The sequence below is a fragment of the Phyllopteryx taeniolatus genome, chromosome 3, assembly GCF_024500385.1.
Source record: "Phyllopteryx taeniolatus isolate TA_2022b chromosome 3, UOR_Ptae_1.2, whole genome shotgun sequence".
NCBI lineage: Eukaryota > Metazoa > Chordata > Actinopteri > Syngnathiformes > Syngnathidae > Phyllopteryx > Phyllopteryx taeniolatus.
Window position 1 is genome coordinate 12,304,359 of NC_084504.1, and position 23,099 is coordinate 12,327,457.

Sequence of the window (23,099 nt, forward strand, 5' to 3'; positions counted from 1 at the left end):
AAGACTCATTGCCAATTATAAAAAACGCTCAACTTCAGTTGCTGCTGCTGAGGATGGCTCAACCAGTAATTAGGTTTAGGGGGCCATTACTTTTTCACACAGGGCCAGGGAACTTTGAATAGTGTTTGTTTTTTTCCTTAATAAATGAAATCACCATTTAAAAACAGCATTTTAAGTTAGCTTGGGTTATGTTTGTCTGATATTTACTTTTGTTTGATGATCTTAAAGGAAACTGCAAAAATCTAAGAATTTGAGAAGGGGGCCAATACTTATCCGAGGTCGGGCCGTGGGGTCAGTAGCTTTAGCAGGGATGCCCAGACTTCCCTCTCCCCAGCCACTTCATCCAGCTCTTCCGGGGGGATCCCGAGGCATTCTCAGGCCAGCCGAAGAATGTAGTCTCTCCAGCGTGTCCTGGGTCGCTACCCCGATCCGCCTGTCGATCTCCCGTTCCATTCTTCCCTCACTCGTGAACAAGACCCCAAGATACTTGAACTCCTCCACTTGGGGCAGGATCTCATCCCCTACCTGGAGAGGGCACGCCACCATTTTCCGACTGAGGACCATGGTCTCAGATTTGGAGGTGCTGATTCTCATGCTAGCCGCTTCACACTCGGCTGCGAACTGCTCCAGTGAGAGTTGGAGATCACGGCTTGATGAAGCCAACAGAACCACATCATCTGGAAAAAGCAGAGATGCAATAGAGGCCACCAAACCAGACGCCTCGGCTGCACCTTGAAATTCTGTCGAGTCAGTGCGATTCGAACGAGTAAGATTTACCGGGTATGCGGACCAAACTCTGACTCTGGTCGTACAGGGACCGAACAGCCCGTATCAGGGGGTTCGATACCCCATAATCCCGAAGCACCCCCCACAGGACTCCCCATGGGACACGGTCAAACGTCTTCTCCTAGTCCACAAAACACATGTAGACTGGTTGGGCGAACTCCCATGCACCCTCGAGGACCCTGCCGAGGGTGTAGAGCTGGTCCACTGTTGCACGGCCAGAACGAAAACCAGACTGCTCGTCCTGAATCTGAGATTCGACTTCCCGACGGACCCTCCTCTCCAGCACCCCTGAATAGACCTTACCAGGGAGGCTGAGAGTGTGATCTCCCTGAAGTTGGAACAGTTAAAAAGGGGGACCACCACCCCAGTGTGCCAATCCAGAGGCACTGTCCCCGATGTCCACTAGATGTTGCAGAGGCGTGTCAACCAGGACAGCCCCACAACATCCAGAGCCTTTAGGAACTCTGGGCAAATCTCATCTACCCCTGGGGTCTTGCCACCGATGAGCTTTTTGACTACCTCAGTGACCTCAGCCTCAGAGATAGGAGAGTCCGCCTCAGAGAACCCAGACTCTGCTTCCTCATGGGAAGGCGTGTGGGTGGAATTCAGGAGCTCTTCGAAGTATTCTCCCCACCGACTCACAACATCCCGTGTCGAGGTCAGCAGCGCCCCATCCCCACTATGCACAGTGTTGGTGGTGCACTGCTTTACTCTCCTGAGACGGCGGCTGGTGGACCAGAATTTCCTCAAAGCCTTCCGGAAGTCTTTCTCCATGGCCTCAACAAACTCCTCCCATACCCGAGTTTTTGCTTCAGCGACCACCAAAGGTGCATTACACTTGGCCAGCCGGTACCCATCAGCTGCCTCAGGTGCCAAAAAAGCCCGATAGGACTCCTTCTTCAGCATGACGGCATCCCTCACCGTTGGTGTCCACCAACGGGTACGGGGATTGCTGCCACGACAGGCACCGACCACCTTACGGCCGCAGCTCCGCAGCGCCGCCTCAGCAATGGAGGCGCGGAACATGGTCCACTCGGACTCGATGTCCCCCGCCTCCCCTGGAACATAAGCAAAGTTCTATCGGAGGTGGGAGTTGAAACTCCTTCTGACAGGGGATTCTGCCAGACGTTCCCAGCAGACCCTCACGATACGTTTGGGCCTGCCACGTCGGACCGGCATCTTCTCCCACCATGGGAGCCAACTCACCACCAGGTGGTGATCAGTTGACAGCGCCGCCCCTCTCTTCACCAGAGTGTCCACGACATGTGGCCGCAAGTCCGATGACATGACCACAAAGTCGATCATCGAACTGCGAGCTAGGGTGTCCTGGTGCCAAGTGCTTGAACACCCTTATGCTTGAACATGGTGTTCGTTATGGACAATCCGTGATGACCACAGAAGTCCAATAACAGAACGCCGCTCGGGTTCTGATCGGGGGGGCGTTAGCGTCAGCGTTAATGGTGCCTTCACAGATGTGTAATTTACCCATGCCATTGGCACTAACACAGCCCCATACCATCACAGATGCTGGCTTTTGAACTTCGCGTCCATAACAGTCCGGATGGTTCTTTTCCTCTTTGGCCCGGAAGACACGATGTCCACAATTTCCCAAAACAATTTGAAATGTGGACTCGTCGGACCACAGAACACTTTTCCACTTTGCGTCAGTCCATCTTAGACGAGCTTGGGCCCAGAGAAGCCCGCGGCGTTTCTCTGTGTTGTTGATAAATGGCTTTTGGTTTGCATAGTCGAGTTTCAAGTTGCACTTACGGATGTAGCGCAGAACTGTATTTACTGACATTGGTTTTCTGAAGTGTTCCTGAGCCCATGTGGTGATATCCTTTACACATTGATGTCGGTTTTTGATGCAGTGGCGCCTGAGGGATCGAAGGTCACGGGTATTCAACGTTGGTTTTTGGCCGCTTAGATGCATTGATTTCTCCAGATTCTCTGAAGCTTTTGACGATATTATGGACCGTAGATGATGAAATCCCTAAATTCCTTGCAGTTGTACGTTGAGGAACATTGTCCTTAAACTGTTCGACTATTTTCTCACGCACTTGTTCACAAAGAGGTGAACCTCGCCCCATCTTTGCTTGTGAATGACTGAGGAATTCAGGGAGGCTCCTTATATTCCCAATCATTGCACCCACCTGTTCCCAACTAGCCTGTTCACCTGTGGGATGTTCCAAACAGGTGTTTGATGAGCATTCCTCAACTTTCTCAGTCTTTTTTAGCCGGGGGTCGAATCGCCAAGGTCACCACCCAGCTCACACTGCACCCGACCCTTATGCCCCCTCCCACAGGTGGTGAGCCCATGGGAAGGGGGACACAGGTTACCCTTTTGGGCTGTGCCCGGCTGCGCCCCATGGGCGCAGGCCCAGCACCTGGTGGCCTGAGCAGTCAATAGTTGGGGATCCAGCGTTCCTGGGGAAGAACACAAATGAATTGTGTTGTTATTTTTTTAGGTCTGGTACCTACAGCAGGTTTATTGCTAAATATTTTGTCAACCCCCAAGCTATTTTGAGAGCCCCTGAAGTAAAGGCCTCAAAAAGTCAAGTATCACAGACAGTGTCATATGTTTGGCATTATAGGGAAGATCCAGACTGACTTTTTGTCACCACTGTCTCTGCAGCACTGAGAAGCCACGAGGACGGGGAGGCCGCGGAGGATGAGAATGAGGGCTTCTCCAGCACGGTGGAACCTCAGCCAGCCCCCGGCGTCACCGACGGTGCCAATGTAACAGCCAAAGGACGCTCATCCTCGTCCTCACAGATCCTCTACGTGATCACGTCCAGCCCTGGCAAACCGGAGCACAGAATGCCAGGTCAGTGGGCTGGACCTGGACAGACCACCGGACACAACGCTAGTATGTCCAGCTCCCACGCTTCTCTCTATCTACACCTTCATGCGTCTCTGCAGACTCTAAATTGTGTTTGTTGTTTAAGAAAAACATGTACAGTAGTTCTGTGTGAGCTGCCGAATGGTCTTGTATGTGTGTGAAAAACGTAGTTTTCTCAAAAACTAAATTTCCTTGGATGCTGACGAAAACATGTACCAGGTAGGTTCCTTGACGACCCTAAGTTGGCGTTCATGTTTATGAAAATATATACGTTTGATTTGTCGAGGACCAAATCGTTTTGAATGTTTATAAATAACACATAATCAGACTAAATTATCTTGTTTCCGAAGCATGTACGTTGTCTGAGACTAAATTGCCTTTTATGTTTATGAAAACACATAAATCTTCATTTGTCCAAAGACTCAATCACGTTTTATGTCAAAGAAAAACCTCTAAATGATCTTTAATGTAGACCAATCACTTACGTAGTTTGTCAGACTCTAAATTACCTCAGAACTGTGAGGCAGATGTGCTAACCAGTCGTCCACCATGCCACCTTGAAATAAAATAATAAAATTATTTTCTGATGAATAAAAATCTTCATAATTTAAATTAGTCACTATAACACTTGTATTAATTGACTTTAATCATGGACCAATTAATTCAATCAGTGCCCTAATCTAATCTGATTAATGTATCAAATGGTAAATTTAACACTAATAATTTTAATATTGAAATAAATAGACCTTAAAGGAGGAATGACACACAAAGTTCATTTTTTCCCCTCATGAATGTACACACAACACTGCATATTGACAGGAAAAAAATGGTATTGTTGAAATTTTTGCAGATTTATTAAAAAAGAAAAACTGAAATATCACACAGCCATAAGTATTCAGACCCTTTGCTCAGTATTTAGTAGAAGCCCCCCTTTGAGCTAATACAGCCATGAGGCTTTTTGGGAATGATGAAGTTTTTCACACCTGGATTTGAGGATCCTCTGCCATTCCTCCTCACAGATCTTCTTCAGTTCTGTCAGGTTGGATGGTGAATGTTGGTGGATAGCCATTTTCAGGTCTCTCCAGAGATGCTCACTTGGGTTTTTGTCTTTGGGTTCTTCTTTACCTCTCTCACCAAGGCTCTTCTCTCCCGATTGCTCAGTTTGGCCGGACGGCCAGCTCTAGGAAGGGTTCTGGTCGTCCCAAATGTCTTCCATTGAAGGATTATGCTGGTCACTGTGCTCTTACGAACCTTAAGTGCAGCAGAAATGTTTTTGTGCAGATCTGTGCCTTGCCACAATTGTGTCTCTGAGCTCTTCAGACAGTTCCTTTGACCTCATGATTCTCATTTGCTCTGACATGCACTGTGAGCTGTAAGGTCTTATATAGACAAGTGTGTGGCTTTCCTAATCAAGTCCAATGAGTATAATCAAACACAGTTCGACTCCAATGAAGGTGTAGAACCATCTCAAGGATGATCAGAAGAAATGGACAGCACACGAGTTAAATATAGGAGTGTCACAGCAAAGGGTCTGAATACTTATGGCTGTGTTATATTTCGGTTTTTCTTTCTTAATAAATCTGCAAAAATTTTCTGTCAATATTGGGTGCTGTGTGTACATTGAGGGAAAAAAAATAACAAATTATTTTAGCAAATGGCTGCAATATAACAAAGAGTCAAAAATTTAAGGGGGTCTGAATACTTTCCTTTCCCACTGTACAAAGACTGGCATGATAAAGCTACACTGCAGAGACCTGTGGCAGGGTGCAACTAATTTGGGGGGGGGGGCACAATAAGTCATTTAGGTGGGTGTACCCCACGCGTGCCCCCCATGACGCTGACACTGGTTTGAACATTAAATATCTTGTCTTTGTAGTGTACTCGATTGAATATCGTTTGAAAAGGATTTCCAAATGATTGTATTCTGTTTTTAGTTACATTTTACACAACATACCAACTTTACTGGAATTGGGGTTTGTAATTTGATGAAATAGTTAAAGTTCTAGATGAAAAAAGAAAACATAATTATTTTATTATTCATCCATCCATCCATTCTCTGTACCGCTTTATCCTCCCAAGGGTTGTGGGCATGCTGGAGCCTATCCCAGATATCTTCAGGCGAGAGGCGGGGTACACCCAGAACTGGTCGTCAGCCAATCACAGGGCACATATAAACAAACAACCATTCGTGCACACCTTCACACCTACGGGCAATTAAGAGTCTTCAATCAACCTACCGTGCATGTTTTTGGGATGTGGGAGGAAACCGGAGTGCCCGCAGAATGCAGACACAGGGAGAACATGCAAACTCCACACAGGCGAGGCCAGGATTTGAAGCCACCATGCCGCCTGTTTTATTATTATAAATACATTTTATTCTTCGATGAATGTTAGTTCTATTGAATCTTAAAACAAACACCCTGGAAAAAATACATTTAGTAAAACAAAGGCATTTTTTTATTATATATATATATATATATATATTTAAAAAATCAAAACTATTTGACAAAATTCATCATTACCTTATGTTGAATTTTATTACGTGGCACGGTGAATGATTGGTTAGAGCGTCTGCCTCACAGTTCTGAGGACCGGGGTTCAATCCCCGGCCCCGCCGGTGTGGAGTTTGCATGTTCTCCCCGTGCCTGCGTGGGTTTTCTCCGGGCACTCCGGTTTCCTCCCACATCCCAGAAACATGCATGATAGGTTAATTGACAACTCTAAATTGCCCGTAGGTGTGAATGTGAGTGCGAATGTTTGTTTGTTTGTATGTGCCCTGCGATTGGCTGGCAACCAGTTCAGGGTGTACCCCGCCTCCTGCCCGATGATAGCTGGGATAGGCTCCAGCACGCCCGCGACCCTAATGAGGAGAAGCGGCTCAGAAAATGGATGGATGGATGGATGGATGTTAGTAATTTAAATTTAATATAATATTTTTGTTTATTTAAATTTAATATAATTGTTTTCTTTTTCGATGTAATATCATTACTTTTAGAATGGCACTTTTTCTATTAATTTAGGTAATTTTTAAATTTTATTTCACACAATCTATTTTTTTTCTGAGCGTTTGATTCCAGACCATGGAACACTAGTCGAGTGGAGATGGTGTGATTGACTGTGTGATAAACTTGACCTTTGAATTACTGTATGTTAAATTGATTTTAGACAAAAAATTTTCCCTTAATTAGATTCCTTGACATTTGATTTAAACAACTTGAAACACCAGTCGGGTGGGGTTTACCGTATCAAGACTTTGTGATGAATGCAATCATTTCAACAGCTGTGAATGGATAATGCATCAACATTTCTCGACACTTTGCTGGCTCAGCTTTTGCCAGCAGGTGTTTCCTCACATGCTTGTCCTTTCGGTCTGCTTTCTTGGCCAAGCAACACCATTGACGCCATGGTACCGTGTCACCCCCGCCTTCTTTGCTTTGTCTTTTTGCAGTGTGGAGCATCTACGCCCTGGCCGGCCTCCTCATCCTCACCGTTGTCGCCATGCTGGCCAAGCTGCTGCTGCACATCACAGTCAAGTACGTTTAGTCAGTCATTCATGTCAAATAGCCACAATTTATTTAATATACCATTTATGGGGCAGGAATTATTAAAATACAGTGGAAAGTTTTTTTTAATCTTGTCGGTGAAAAAAGCATTCGTCGGTGTGGGACTGTTTTGCGGCGTCTCAGACAAACAACACATAAGTTATTTCCAGTCTGTGCACAACTGAAGTACGTCGTGGGGAATGTCATCTAAATGCTTCAACACAACAAATTTGATCGGACACCTGAAGAATGTAAACAAGAAGCAACATGCCATGTTCAAGCAACGCAGGGGGGGTGGCGCAAACGGACGCAAACTCTGGACAACACCATGTAGTCCGGGACAGTGAGAAAGTTAGAGTAAGCATGTCATTAACAGTATTTATTAAAGTAATTTAATTGCAAAATAAAGTAATTTAATTACAGTAAGTTAGCACCCATTATTTCTGTCATGTTGTAATGTTGATTTGACCTAAATTTATGTCAGTGGCCAATCCTTGAATACACCCTAGAAGTCATTAATGTTTTAACTTTTGTCTAAAATGCTAGAGAATAATTTTGAGCTGGGATGGGCTCCAGCACACCCGCGACCCTAGTGAGGATAAGCGGTACAGAAAATGGATGGATGGATACAGTACTCAGTATACAGTACACAAGTATATACAATAAATGAACAAGTCATGTAAATGGACACCTTGCTCCATCTTGTGATCGGATCGGTGATCGGTTATCGTTTTTTAAACTTGGTGATCGGCCCCAAAAATCCTGATCGTGTAAAGCCTAAATAATAATAAACCTGATGCACAAACTGTTTAATGTTTTTTGACATTGTATTTAATTATGTTACTATGTGTTTTTATAAAGTACAATATTATAGATGCCATTTCCCTTATTAAGAACACATTTCAAATTTTGGGGATTGTTTGTTTTGGGGAGGCCATTTCCATTCATTTCAATGGGAAAAGATGTATGGAGAAGTAAGAAAATATTGGCGCCCTTCTCAAATTCTTGTATATAAATGTAAATTCGTCCATCCATTCTCGACACCGCTTATCCTATTCAGGGACAAGGGGCGCTGGAGCCTATCCCAGCTTACTCCAGGCGACAGGCAGACTACACCCTGAATTGGTCGCCAGTCAGTTGCAGGGTACAGACTCACATTCACACCGTGACTGAGTGGGAACTGAACTCATGCTGCCTGCACAGACGTCAGGCAAATGTATCACTACACCATCAGTGACTGCACAAATGTAGATTTCAGACAGAAAATAACCCAAGTAAACATAAAATGCTGTTTTGAAATGGGGGGTTTATTTATTAAGGAAGAAAAACTATTCAAAGGAACCTGGACCTGTGTGAAAAAGTAATGAATGCCCCCCTAGTTAAATCACGAATTCACTGTGGCTAATCACATATTTTTGGAAAGCTGAATTTATTTTCAAAGCACACACCCAAGCCTGATTGCCTCCAGACATGTCCAATCAAGAAATGACTTAAATATAACGTGTTTGACTAAATGAAGTCAGCCAAAACTCTTCAACAAAATGCCACGATCCAAATAAATTCAAGAACAGACGAGAAATAAAGTAATTGATGTCTAACAGTTTGGAAAGGGTTACAAAGGATTCCAGCGAACCACAATGAGAGCCATTATCCTCAAATGGAGAAAACATGGAACAGTGATGAACCTTCCTAGGAGTGGCCAGCCTACAAAAATGACCCCAAGAGCACAATGACGACTCATCCAGGAGGTCACAAAAGAACCCAGGATGACATCTAATGAACTGCAGGCCTTCCTAAGATGACTCAACAATAAGGAATAGAATGGTCAACAATAGCATCTATGACCAAGGCAAAAACCAATACTGCAAGAAAGAGTGAGACAAAATTTCTCCACAGAGATGTGAAAGACTCATTGCCAGTTATAGAGAACGCTTGACTTCAGTTGTTGCTGCCGAGGATGGGGCAACCAGTTATTAGGTTTAGGGGCCCATTACTTTTTCACACAGGGGTAGCTTTGAAGAGTTGTTTTTTTCCTTAATAAAATCAGCATTTAAAAACTGCATTTTACGTTTACTTTGTTTATCTTTATCTGACATTTATATTTGTTTGACAATCTCAAACATTCAAGTGGGAAAACTATGGAAAAAATAAGAAGGCAGCCAATACTTTTTCACAGCACCGTACCTCAGTGACTTGGGACTTGCTTAAAACTTAAAGTTTAAGGCTTGAAACCTATGTAACATTTTCCCCATCTTTTCCATCCAGGTCCCCGGGAATCCCCACAGTGAGCGGCCCGGACAACTGCAACCAGAACGTCTCGACATCATCAGAGCCGTGGATTATCCTGTATCGGCCCTCCACCATCTCCCTCTTCAAGAAGAAGCTCAAGAGCCACCACCACCATCACGGAGACCTCAGCCCCCTGGTGGGCAACTAGTACTACCCTCCAACGGCTTCCTCTGAACTCCTTGGTTAGCGAGGTGCTAAGCTAACTAGCAGCTAATGCGGGTATCCTGGTGGCACCCCCTGGCTTGACGACGGGAGGAAGACACGTGGTGCCCCTTCCTGTTAGCATAGCTTCTGCGCCAAGGTGGTGCTGCTTCTTCGTAACTCGGGCCTTGTTTGCAAAGGTTTTCGGGGTAACCAGTTGCCCTCGGAGAGGATGAGTTGCTCACGGATTGGAGCGGACGCGCCGAGGATTGAGTGGAAGACTTAGCGTCACGTAGTGTTCAAGTGCCTTGTGGCATATCCCCTCCCTCTTCGAACACGTCTCATACGTGACGAGGATTTATTTTTGTAAGCCTTTGTAAATAGTCGTGACGAGGCGTTCAATGACGAGTTCATTTGTGTTCTTTGTCTTTACTGAACATATTGTTCATATTAGCTTTGAAATGTGGGTGAGGGGTAATGTAGTATCGCATGTACCAGAATTCCGCATGGTTGATCATTCTTTTGACACCATAGGGATAAAAGTATTGGGACACCCCAGAATCACGATGAATGGGAATTAACTGAAAAATCTCCTGATCATCAACTACCAAAGTCTCGTAAAATTTTGGTTACACATTTACAGTATGTTTAGTAAAACACATGACCATTAATAATACATATCGGCATGGTCTTATAGCTGTGCCACAAGTGCAAACATAGCCACAGAGAGCGCTCACCCTTAAACGCCCCACCTCAAATAAACATAGTAAACAGTATGATTAATAAAACATGCGACAATCAGTAATAAACCTCAGTCTGGTCTATAGGTCGCACAACAAGTGAAATTTTTACTTGCGTTAATCTGAGCGCTCACACTTGAATGCCCCACCACAAATAAAAATATTTTCTGAACAAAAACTCTAAATATAAACAAAGAAACTATCTATCCATCCATTTACTGAGCCGCTTCTCCTCACTAGGGTCGCGGGCGTGCTGGAGCCTATCCCAGCTATCATCGGGCAGGAGGCGGGGTACACCCTGAACTGGTTGCCAGACAATCGCAGGGTACATATAAACAAACAACCATTCGCACACACATTCACACCTACGGGCAATTTAGAGTCTTCAAATAACCTACCATGCATGTTTTTGGGATGTGGGAGGAAACCGGAGTGCCCAGAGAAAACCCACGCAGGCACGGGGAGAACATGCAAACTCCACACAGGCGAGGCCGGGATTTGAACACTGGTCCTCAGAACTGTGAGGCAGATGCTCTAACCAGTCGTCCGCCGTGCCGCCCAAATAAACTATGTATATATCCATCCATCCATCCATTTTCTGAGCCGCTTCTCCTCACTAGGGTCGCGGGCGTGCTGGAGCCTATCCCAGCTGTCATCGGGCAGGAGGCGGGGTACACCCTGAACTGGTTGCCAGCCAATCGCAGGGCACATAGAAACTAACAACCATTCGCACTCACAGTCATGCCTATGGGCAATTTAGAGTCTCCAATTAATGCATGTTTTTGGGATGTGGGAGGAAACCGGAGTGCCCGGAGAAAACCCACGCAGGCACGGGGAGAACATGCAAACTCCACACAGGCGAGGCCGGGATTTGAACACTGGTCCTCAGAACTGTGAGGCAGATGCTCTAACCAGTCGTCCGCCGTGCCGCCCAAATAAACTATGTATATATGATAACAAGTAATAATGAGTTAAAGTATGTTTAAAAAAACGTGGCCATCAAAAGTAAATATCGGTAGCAAGTACAAACTTAGCGCACTCACAACTAAATGCCTTGTCACAAATAAACACCTCCTTTTGTTCCCCTCTGGAAAACAAAATATTGGTAAATAAACAAAGTATATTTAATAAAGCATAAAACAGCAAACTGGACTCAAACTTAGCCACAGTGCTAGCACTTGAATACCTTACCTCAAATAAACGCTGTCAACTGTGTTTAATGAAACACATGGTAATACACATCAGTGTGGTCTTCAGGCCGTGCCCCAAGTGAAAACTTGAATTAAAGTAGCCACAGCGTTTGCACTTAAATGCCTCACCTCAAATAAACGTCATCAACTGTATGTTTAATAAAACATTTCACAAATAGTAATATACATCAAGTGCAAAATGCACGAGCTCAACACATTGCCCTAAAATTACCAGAAATTCTGTAAGCCTCGTCCCAGTACGTTTCTCCAGAAAGTGTGCGTCTCTTCTTTTCAATGTCGACAAAGCAAATCCCATCAAAACATACTTGACAGTCAGAATATATTAAACCAGATGCACTTGCATTCAAAGAGAAACTTTCAAAAGCTAAAAAAAAGTACTTATAACAACCTGAGCACTTGCACACAAAAAGTAGAAGAAGAAGAATCACCTTTATTGTCATGAACATGCATGTGCCAACGTGACAGATTAAAGCCCAAATATAAAGTCAAAAAACATAACGCCTCACCATAAATAAATTCCACCCACCAGAAAAAAAATTAAATCTTTTGTGGGGGTTACTAAAAATATACACTGTATTTAATATAAAATATAACAAGTAGCTCTAGCCCTCATCAGCACAGTATTACAGCCGTGCAGCAAATGCAAATGTGACTTAGCCAGAGCACTCAAACTTAAATACCTGACCTCAAATAGGTGTCATATTTTTTTCCCTCAGGAAAGAAATTGCTACTTTTCTTATTGGTGAATAAAAATATAGTTTAGTAAAACATACAATGAATTTTAAACATCAATACAGCAAGTGCGAACTTAACTTAGCCAGAGCACTCAAAATTAACTCATTTGCTGCCAGCCCTCCCAGTTAACATGGATATTTAACTTCTAAAGCAGTCAATGGCAGTGAATTTAAATGCCACATTCACAATATGATAGCCCAAACTACAAATAATAATGTGTACATAGCAGAAATAGTGAGATTTATAATTTATACAGTAAATTATTGTTTATTTTCTATGTGAACGGGAACTATCTTTTGTATAAAAAAGAGAAAGGGGTAAAAAGTGAAGTAGCTGTTTGGTTTTATTTAATGTGTCCTCGTTGCAAAAATAAAAACTGCATGTTTCCTAATGACTCTTTTTTTCCCCCTCACTGACTCACTCTCTCTCTCTCTCTCTCTTTTCCGCGTGGGAAAATCCAGAGCTTTTTGCGACAAACCCAGTGTGACATCTTTTGTTGTGACGCTAAAATGCCTTATCGGATATGGCAAATGGCTCCCAGCGCCTCACTCCCACCATCCTCGTCGTCATCATCATCATCATCATCATTATCCTGGACCGGGCCAAGCAGGAAGATCAAATATTTATGTTGTTTTTCTTAAAGGTTTATGTCCTCATTTGTCATTCCAAATGTGAAGACTCACATGAGTGCATACTTTTATGATTAGCTTTGCAGCAGATATGCTACCAAATGACAACCAGAAAATTACTTTCGTTAATCTCAGCAAAAAAACAAAAAAAAAAAAGCTAAATGATGACATAAGATAATGAAGTGAATCAATATTTTTAATAAGCTAAATGAGTATAGAGGTTTTTTTTCATGTAGACCACAGCTCAGAAACTAGGCAGACAATTGATTTAGATTTTTTCTCGGAAATGCAGCCTACTAAATTGTATTTGTATTATACTCTAGCGCCCTCTGTGTGAACGTGTTTGATTTATTTATTTTTGGGGATATCCAGCCATCATTTTTCCATACCGCTTGTCTTCACGTGGGGCTGGGGTTTAACAAAAAAATGAAGGGGTGCCAATAATAGTGAGCAGGACTGGATATACATTACACCTAAGTTACTATTAAATTAGTATTAAGTTATAAATTACTAACTATCCATCCATATTTAATTTTTCTAAATATATAGACCGTATATTATTATTAATTCATTTATTATTAAAACAAGCCATAAGAAATAATACATTATAACTACTAACTGATAGATATGATTTAACTGCTTGGGAAATTATGCTTATTTTTTCCCCAGAAAAAAAATATTTAATATTTTCATAAGATTTTCTTCTTGAAAAAAATACTTTGCTCTCATAAGATTTTTATTTTCATGATAAAAAAAAAATACATTAGATTTTCTCAACAACACAGAACTTCATTTTTGTAAGTTCACTGTTGTAAAATTACGTTTTAAAAACGTGAGCACCCAGGTCTCAATTATCATCCGTATTTAGAGTGAGCACAAAATATTTAATAAGCACAATATGAGTGAAATGTACCAATAATCTTACTTTGACTTCATGAGGTTGTTGGTCTCCTGTCATAATAAAAATGCTACGTCATGGTTTGGTGTCATTTGCCGTTCCGTTTCTTTATTACTTTTTTTGTACCTACAGAATTTCTTATTAAACCGCAAAACTCCCTTAATTTCATTTTAAAAAGATAAATGAAGCTTTAGAAGTAGAAAGTTTGTGTTAAAATTCTAACGTAAACGTGACACTGACAAGAAAACGCTGAGTCATCACGACGCACCCTCCCGTGATGCATTGCGGTAAAGCAGCGGCGCATGCGCACTTTTAACAGCTAGGTCGACGTCCGATGAGTGAATAAAAAATATAATAGAAAATATTTTCAGCATTTTATTAATACGATATTCTATCTGGCAAATTGGGGGCTGGATGACAACACACCGGAGGGATAAGAGGGAAAATGTGTGGGGTTTTTTTTAGCTAGCAAGCTAACAGACTAGCCGATGTCTGTTGCTTATTTGACTTAATCAGTATCCAAATGTACGTTCTTTCTACAATAGTCGCTTCTTTGGTCGTCTTTTTTCTCTTGAAATGGATGAAAAAGAGACGCTACTGCACCGACCTCAAACGACTGGACGGCAAAACAGTTCTAGTTACCGGTAAATTGACCACTAACGGGTTTGGGTGCACGATTTTATTTTTCAAATGCGATTAACGTAGTTCCTTTAATCATACGTATTATAAGTATCTCAACTATGCCTTTATTCAAACAATATATTTTTTTAAATTATTTTATTTTCCGTTGGTTGATTGACAACTCTAAATTGGCCGTAGGTGTGAGTGTGAATGGTTGTTTGTTTGTTTCTGTGTGCCCTGCGATTGGCTGGCGACCGGTTCAGGGTGTACCGCGCCTCTCGCCCGCACATAGCTGGGATAGGCTCCAGCACGCCCGCGACCCTAGTGAGGAGAAGCAGTATAGAAAATGGATGGATGGATGGATTTTATTTTCCTTTTTGAGAGTCAGGCAGGACACATCTGCCTATCGGTTCTGCGCTTCTGGGTTTGACTATTGCATGTTCACCCCGCGTTGCATGTTTTTTTCCCGGGTACTCCCGCTTCCTCCCACATTCCAAAAACATGTGCGTTAGTTTAATTGAAGACTCTAAATTATCCATGGGTTTGGATAGTTTATCAGTTTATTTTTGAAAGGGGATAATGCAATTTCATAAAACACATGAAGTATATATGGTTAAAAAAGCCAGAATTAGCCAGAAGGCTAGTTTTCATCTGTAGTCCCCTGGCCATGATGTAAAAAAGCAGTAAAATACATCTACAAGACAATATAATACAGGATACATAATCAAACTATACTATTAAGAGAGAATAAAACCATAATTTTTTTGATCATAACAAAAAGACAACATAACATACTTGTCTTTTAGTGTTGGCAGCTATAGGTGTTAACTAGCCACATTTTCTGTTTTTTTGTGAAGGCCTTGTATGTTGTAAGCAGTTTAACCTCCTTAGGTACTGAGTTCCACTCACCAGCGCTCCTCACTGACCAGGCTGACTTACTGAAAGTGCTCCTGCGCAGAGGAATGAGACAGTCACCTCTGACAGAGCCTCGAGTGACACGCTCAGAGCTGTTTCTTTGGCTGATGAACTCAGCCAGAGGAGCTGGGGCCAAATCATGCAGTACTTTATAAATCAAATTTAAATCTGCAAATATGTGAAGATATATTGATCCCTGAGGGACTCCAGAGGTTAGCCTAAGAGACTCTGATCTGCAGTTGTTAACTGATACAGATTGTGTTCGGTCATGCAGATATGATTCAATCCAGCTCACAGCTTTAAATTTTGAGAGCTTGGTAAGAAGAACAGAGTGATTTACTGTATCGAAAGCTTTCCTGAGGTCCAAGAACACCGCCCCTACAACTCCACCCTTGTCGAGAGAAGATTTTATTTTCTCAATGAAGAGGCATGTAGCCATTTCAGTGGAATGCTTGGATCTGAAACCAAACTGCATGGCGTGGAGAGAGGGGGAGCTGCTGATTAAATAATGGACAATCTGCTCTGACACCAATTTTTCTGCAACTTTGGAAATGGCCGGAAAAATGCTTATAGGTCGGTAGTTATTCAGAGAATTTGAGTCACCGGATTTAAAGACAGGGGTAACAATAGCAGATTTCCAGGCCTTTGGAAAGTGACCAGATGAAATTGAAAGATTAATAATTGAGGCAATGGATAGTTGTTTGTCTATACAGTATTATGTACCCTGCGATTGGCTGGCGTCCAGTCCAGGGTGTACCTAACCCTTTGCCCCAAGGGTCAGCTGAGGAATTGGTGTCAAGTAGGCTTTACACAATCAGCATTTTTGAGGCCGATCACCGATCAGCGAGTTTTAAAAACATTATTACCCATCCGATCACAAGATGGAGCAATGTGTCTATTTAAATGACTTCATCGACTTCAGGGACTCAGAGTCGATCTCATCCACCCTTGCCCCCGAGGAGCCTTTTAACTACCTCAGTGACTTGAAACCCAGAGATAGGAAAGCCCGCCTCAGAGTACCCAGGCTCTGCTTCCTCATGGGAAGGCTTGTCGGTGGAATTGAGGAGGTCTTAGAAGTATTTGGCCCACCAACTCACAAGGATCCTAGTTGAGGTTAGCAGCGCACCATCCTCACTATACACAGTGTTGATGTTGCACTGCTTCCCCCTCCTGACGCGGCGGATGGTGGACCAGAACTTCCTTGAAGCTGTCCAAAAGTGGTTCTCCATGGCCTCACCAAACTCCTCCCAGACCCGAGTTTTTGCTTCAGCTACCACCATAGTTGCGTTCCGCTTGGCCAGCTGGTACCCATCAGAAGCCTCCGGAGTACCACAGGCCAAAAAGGCCCAATAGGATTCCTTCTTCAGCTCGATGGCATCCCTCACCGCTGGTGTACACCAACAGGTTCGGGGTTTGCCGCCACGACAGGCACAGACCACCTTACCGGCACAGCTCCGGTCAGCCGCCTCAACAATCGAGGTGCTGAACACGGTCCACTCTGACTCAATGTCCCATGCCTCCCCCGGGATGAAGGCGAAGTTCTGTCGGATATGGGAGTTGAAGCTCCTTCTGACAAGAGACTCTGCCAGACATTCCCAGAAGAACCTCACAATACGTTTGGGTCTGCCAGGTCGGACCGGCATCTTCCCCCACCATCGGAGCCAACTCACCACCAGGTGATGATCGGTTGACAGCTCCCCCCCCTCACTTCAACGGCCGCAAGTCCGATGACACAACCACAAAGTTGATCATCGAACTGTAGCCTAGGGTGTCCCGGTGCCAATCACGCCCTTTGAGGTCTCACTATCAATTCTCATGTGAGCATTGAAGTCCCCCAGCAGAGGGAGTCCCCAGCAGGAGCGCTCTCCAGCACCCTCTCCAAGGACTCAAAGAAGGGTGGGTACTCTGAACTGGTGTTTGGTGCATCGGCACAAATAATAGTCAGGACCCCTCCCTTTACTCGAAGGCTGAGAGAGGCTACCCTCTCATCCACCGGGGTGAACTCCAAAGTACAGGCACCAAGCCAGGGGACGATAAGTATGTGGAAGAGAGTCCAGCCCCTCTCAAGTGGACTGGTACCAGAGCCCAAGCTGTGGTTGGAGGTGACCCCGACTATATCTTGTCAGAACTTCTCAATCTCGCACACTGGGTCGGGCTTCTTCCCTGCCAGGGAGGTGACATTCCACGTCCCTAGAGCCACCTTCTGTAGCCGGGGATCGGACCGCCAAGGTCCCCGGCTTCGGCTGCCACCCAGCTCACTGTGCACCTGACCCCCTTGGCCCCTCCCACAGGTGGCGAGTCCATGGGAAGACAAGATATCACACTTATTAAAACAAAAAAAGAATGCTTCAAAGTTGAATGTTACAACATATCACACATTTTAAAATTTAGATAGCACACTCATGCTAATAACTTATTGCTTTGTCACCAATAACACCAAGATGAGTTGCATATAGATTTTTTATTTAAACTTTTGTTTCATAATCAAGGCGGCACAGTGGAAGACTGGTTAGCATATCCGCCTCACAGTTCTGAGGACCGGGTTTCAAATCCCGGCCCCACCTGTGTGGAGTTTGCATGTTCTCCCCGTGCCTGCGTGGGTTTTCTCCGGGCACTCCGGTTTCCTCTCGCATCCCAAAAACATGCATGCTAGGTTAATTGAAGACTCTAAATTGCCCTTAGGTGTGAATGTGAGTGCGAATGGTTGTTTGTTTATATGTGGCCTGCGATTGGCTGGCGACCAGTTCGGGGTATACTCCGCCTCTCGCCCAAAGATAGCTGGGATAGGCTCCAGCACGCCCGTGACCCTAGTGAGGAGATGCGGAATGGAAGATGAATGAATGACTGTTTCATTATCACAAGATAAACTGCCCACCGTTCTTCCATTTTTCTTCCCTCAGTGGAGGAAAGTTTGGACATCCCTGGTTTAAACTATGAATATAGACAATTATAGATTTATTTAATTATTTTTTATTTTTTTTTAAAGGGTGTGGTCATTTACTCGCTTTTTTTTTCCACTAATAATGCGGAGCTCCGTCCCTCACTGCTGTGAATCCCAAAGTGGTATGTGAAGAATAACTGAATTAAATGTTCAAACTGTGCATAATTTTTCAGCAGCTTAAACTTTTCTTAAAATCCTGTACAGTACTTTTGTCAAGCACAGTTCAGTTATATTTTATATTTAGCATTTATTTCGGTGCAACTTTTATTTTAATTATATTCCAATTGAACTCATTGAACTTCCTGGTTCTTTTGCGTGCTTTCCAAGGCGGGAATTCCGGCATCGGCAAGGAGACGGCCGTGGCGTTGGCCACGAGGGGCGCACGCGTGGTGGTCGCCTGCCGCGACGCGGACAAGGCGGAGAAGGCGGTGCGGGAGATCAAGTTCCGCAGTCGCAGTCTGGCAGTGGTCCGCATGGAGCTGGACCTGGCCAACCTGCGCTCAGTGCGTGACTTCTGCAAGCGCTTCCTGCAGTGCGAGAAGAGGCTCGACATCTTGATCAATAATGCAGGTGGGTCCATGGGTCCGGAGTATTAACGTACTGACGAAGTGACTCGAGACTTTCTAAAGGCAAAATCTAAAAATCAATATTCAAACACAAAGACAGTGTCATCTCGAGCATGCTCCATACAAAATGGAAGGGAGCAAGACCCACAATTAAGCAAAAATACTTTTTTTATTTTATTTTTTCCAACCTCCAGCCAAAAGACCATACGTTTCACTTCCTAAAGACGAACTTGAAGGCAGCAAATCTCCAAAACAATGCATGAAATTCAAGGCCTTTTGAAGGTAAACAAAGTGAATATTCTTCATTGTTTAATGTCTAATCTCAAACCAACATAGACTACTTTTTACTTACTAAAAATAAAATGGGGAGCTGTGGAGAAGGAAATAAAGAATGTAACTCAAGCCTTTTTGAGTTAGTGGCCAATGGAGCATGCCTATTACTTCCTGAAGACAATCTTGACGGCAACAAGCAGAAAATACATTTTAATGGCAAATAAATTGAATATTCTTAAATGCCCAATGCTGTAACCTGATCTCCACCCAATGGAGGATGATTTTTACATACTAAAGACAAAATGGAAGGCAACAAGACCCACATACAAGCAGCAAGTGAAGGTAACTGCTTCTTTACAATGACGTAAATTGTCGAAACACTTTTGAGCCTCTGAAAATGGAGGTCCTCCAGCTAAAACGGTGTCGCCCCCCTCCCCCCCCCAAAACACACACACACAAATGTTTTTGTCTGTTTGAACACTTGTGGCTATGAAGTCACTGGCCTGCCTTCCTCTCGCAGCCATGCCAGGCGTGCTGGACTGGACGGATGACGGTTTCAGCATGTGCCTAGGCGTCAACCACCTGGGCCACTTCCTGCTCACCAACCTGCTGCTGGGCCGGCTGAAGGAGTGCGCCCCCAGCCGCGTGGTCACGCTCACCTGCTCCAGCTACAAGTACCAGAAGCTGGACTTCCACGACCTCAACTACAACCTGCTGCCCTTCTTCACCTACTGCCGCAGCAAGCTGGCCAATATCTACTTCAGCCACGAGCTGGGCCGCCTCACGCAAGGGAAGGGTGTCACCTCCTACGCTGTGCACCCCGGTGAGACGCACGTCGGCTCTGATATTACACTGAATCTAAAAAGCCTACACACCCCTGTTCAAATGCCAGGTTTTGCTGTGATATGCAGTGGGTACGGAAAGTATTCAGACCCATTAATCTTTTCACTCTTTGTTATAGTGCAGCCAATTGCTAAAATCATTCAAGTTTTTTATTCTTTATTAATGTACACACAGCACCCCAAATATCACACAGCCATAAGTATTCAGACCCTTTGCTCAGTATTTAGTAGAAGCCCCCTTTTGAGCTAATACAGCCATGAGTCTTTTTGGGATGATGCAACAAGTTTTTCACACCTGGATTTGGGGATCCTCTGCCATTCCTCCTTGCAGATCCTCTCCAGTTCTGTCAGGTTGGATGGTGAACGTTGGTGGGCAGCCATTTTCAGGTCTCTCCAGAGATGCTCAGTTGTGTTTAAGTCAGGGCTCTGGCTGGGCCATTCAAATCACGGTTGTTCTGAAGCTACTCCTTTCGTTATTTTATCTGTGAGCTTAGGGTCACTGTCTCATTGGAATGTGAATCTTCAGCCCAGTCTGAGGTCCTGAGCCATCTGGAGAGGGTTTTCATCCAGGATATCCCTGTACGTGGACGCATTCATCTTTCCTTCGATTGCAACCGGTCGTCCTGTCCCTGCAGCTGAAAAACACCCCCACAGCATGATGATGCCGCCACCACATGTGATGAGCAGTGGCTGGTTTTCTCCACACATATCGCTTAGAATTAAGGCCAAAAAGTTCTATGTTGCTCTCATCAGACCAGAGAATCTTATTTCTCACCATCTTGGAGTCCTTCAGGTGTTTTTTTTTTTAGCAAACTCCATGAGGGCTTTCATGTGTCTTGCACTGAGGAGAGGCTTCCGTCAGGCCACTCTGCCACAAAACACCGACTGGTGGAGGGCTGCAGTGATGGTTGACTTTCTAGAACTTTCTCCCATCTCCCGACTGCATCTTTGGAGCTCAGCCACAGTGCTATTTGGATTCTTCTTTACCTCTCTCACCAAGGCTCTTCTCCCCCAGTTGCTCAGTTTGGCCGGAGAGCCAAACGTCTTCCATTTAAGGATTATGGAGGCCACTGTGCTCTGAGGAACTTTAAGTGCAGCAGAAATTTTTTTGTAACCTTGGCCAGATCTGTGCTTTGCCACAATTCTGTCTCTGAGCTCTTCAGGCAGTTCCTTTGACCTCATGATTCTCTTATATAGACAGGTGTGTGACTTTCCTACTCAAGTCCAATCAGTATAATCAAACACAGCTGGACTCCAATGAAGGTGTAGAACCATCTCAAGGATGATCAGAAGAAATGGACAGCACACGAGTTAAATATAGGAGTGTCACAGCAAAGGGTCTGAATACTTATGGCTGTGTGATATTTCAGTTTTTCTTTTTTAATAAATCTGCAAACATTTCAATATAACAAAGAGTGAAAAATTTAAGGGGGTCTGAATACTTTGTCAGGACTTTTAGCTTGCAGTTTAAACTGTGCTTCGTAAGCGTGTCTCTTCCTAGATGCCATTTTTGGGGGTCCTTAGCCAAACCGATGCACATACCGGAACTATATACCTACTGGGGGCGTGTCTTTAGCGTCCTCTGTCACGCGCACCCTTCCCCCTTTAACGTCCACATGCTGTCCTCAGTCACGTCCGCCTTCCTCTATATAAGCAGCGTGTCGGCAGGAAATGCTCCCAGTCAGTCAAGCGCAGCGCTCATCAAAGTCACACAACAACATTTACAGATTTTGGAACTCGGTGCACACATAAGGCATTATAAGGCGCCCCGTCCATTTTGGAGAAAATTGAAGACTTTTAAGTGCGCCTTATGGTCGTGAAAATATGGTAACAGTTCGGAGAGTTTTCTATAAAAATGCCAATAATGGCTTTTGTTATTGCTTTGACCAGAAGCTGACAGGCTGTGTTGGTGTCAGAATAATTTGTGGCAGTTACACTTTTTGTCCATGACCTAATATGTTCTCTGTGGGAACACTAATAATTGCTCCCATATTAAATAATTAATATTTGCTTATCATAATGTTTATGGGTCGTTTAGCAGAAGAAAAAAAGAAGTCAAGGCCACAAAAATTACTGGGAGGGTCTGCTCTGACAGTTTGATATTTGTGCTGTACATCATCATACCATTGAAAGGGGGCAACTGTGCTAACATGATGCTAAGGGCTAATCCCCATGTTATTTTGTCCCCAGGCTTCGTGCAGAGCGAGTGGACGTGTCACTACTCGTTCTTATTCCGGGCTCTGATGCGGGTCCTCATGTGGATGTTCTTTGTGCCCTGCGAGGCGGGCGCTCAGACTGTGGTCTACTGCGCCGTGTCAGACGAGGTGGCCAATCAGGGCGGTGGATACTTTGTGGACTGTCGGGCGGCCACCCTGAGACCGTTCGCCCGTGACGCCGGCGTGGCCAAGAAGCTGTGGGAGGCCAGCGAGAGGCTCGTCAAACTGGCGTGACGCTTTTTTTTTTTTTTTTTTTTTTTTTTTACGTTTTGGCATGATTTTCATAAAAACAAGTTATGAGTTAATTCATTCAACAACAAGTTTCCTTTGACATGTGATATACATTATGTATAAAGTACTCAGTGACATTTTATTCATTGTTTCTTTGAAAAAGGAAGCAATCATTTTTGTTGTAAGATTTTTATCATTGCGGCACGGTAGAGATGACTGTTTAGCACATCCGCCTCACAGTTCTGAGGACCGAGGTTCAAATCCCGGCCCCGCCTGTGTGGAGTTTGCATGTTCTCCCCTTAACTGCGTGGGTTAAGGGGAGATACCCACCCTGTCGCCCGAAGATAGCTGGGATGGGCTGCAGCACGCCCGCGACCCGAGTGAGGAGAAGATGGATGGATGGATTTTTAACATTAATGCTAAGTCAGGCTGCTGTCAGAAATGAACTTTTTTTTTTTGTCATCCACTTGAGTTTTATTAAAAATAATGTATTTTGTATTTATTGTACTTTATACCGGTATTTTATTTGTATGTCAATCGAAATGGGCTGTAATTACCTGATTTCCATATACATAGATATGTATACGTGTATTGTAATATATTACAAGAGAAATGTGAAAATTAAATACATATTTTCCAATATATACGGTATATATGTGTAGCGTGTAGAAATATAAAATG

General features: G+C 43.9%; 1 protein-coding gene across 5 annotated transcripts in view; it reads left to right on the forward strand.

Moving 5' to 3' along the window:
* The window catches only part of kremen1 (kringle containing transmembrane protein 1), a 124,127-nt gene extending 104,342 nt beyond the window's left edge, over positions 1–19,785 (forward strand). The window contains exons 7-11 of one of the 5 annotated variants that reach the window (XM_061769135.1): positions 3,422–3,655; positions 7,077–7,161; positions 9,436–9,595; positions 18,618–18,860; positions 19,650–19,785. In XM_061769135.1, coding sequence (XP_061625119.1) covers positions 3,422–3,655; positions 7,077–7,161; positions 9,436–9,595; positions 18,618–18,848 — 710 coding nt within the window. In that variant the 3' untranslated portion in view covers positions 18,849–18,860; positions 19,650–19,785. Of the gene's footprint in view, positions 1–3,421; positions 3,656–7,076; positions 7,162–9,435; positions 12,681–12,747; positions 13,895–18,617; positions 18,861–19,649 lie in introns of those variants that run through there. The other 4 variants (XM_061769136.1, XM_061769139.1, XM_061769137.1 and 1 more) reach the window with 4 other exon arrangements.
* The last annotated feature ends 3,314 nt before the right edge of the window (positions 19,786–23,099 follow it).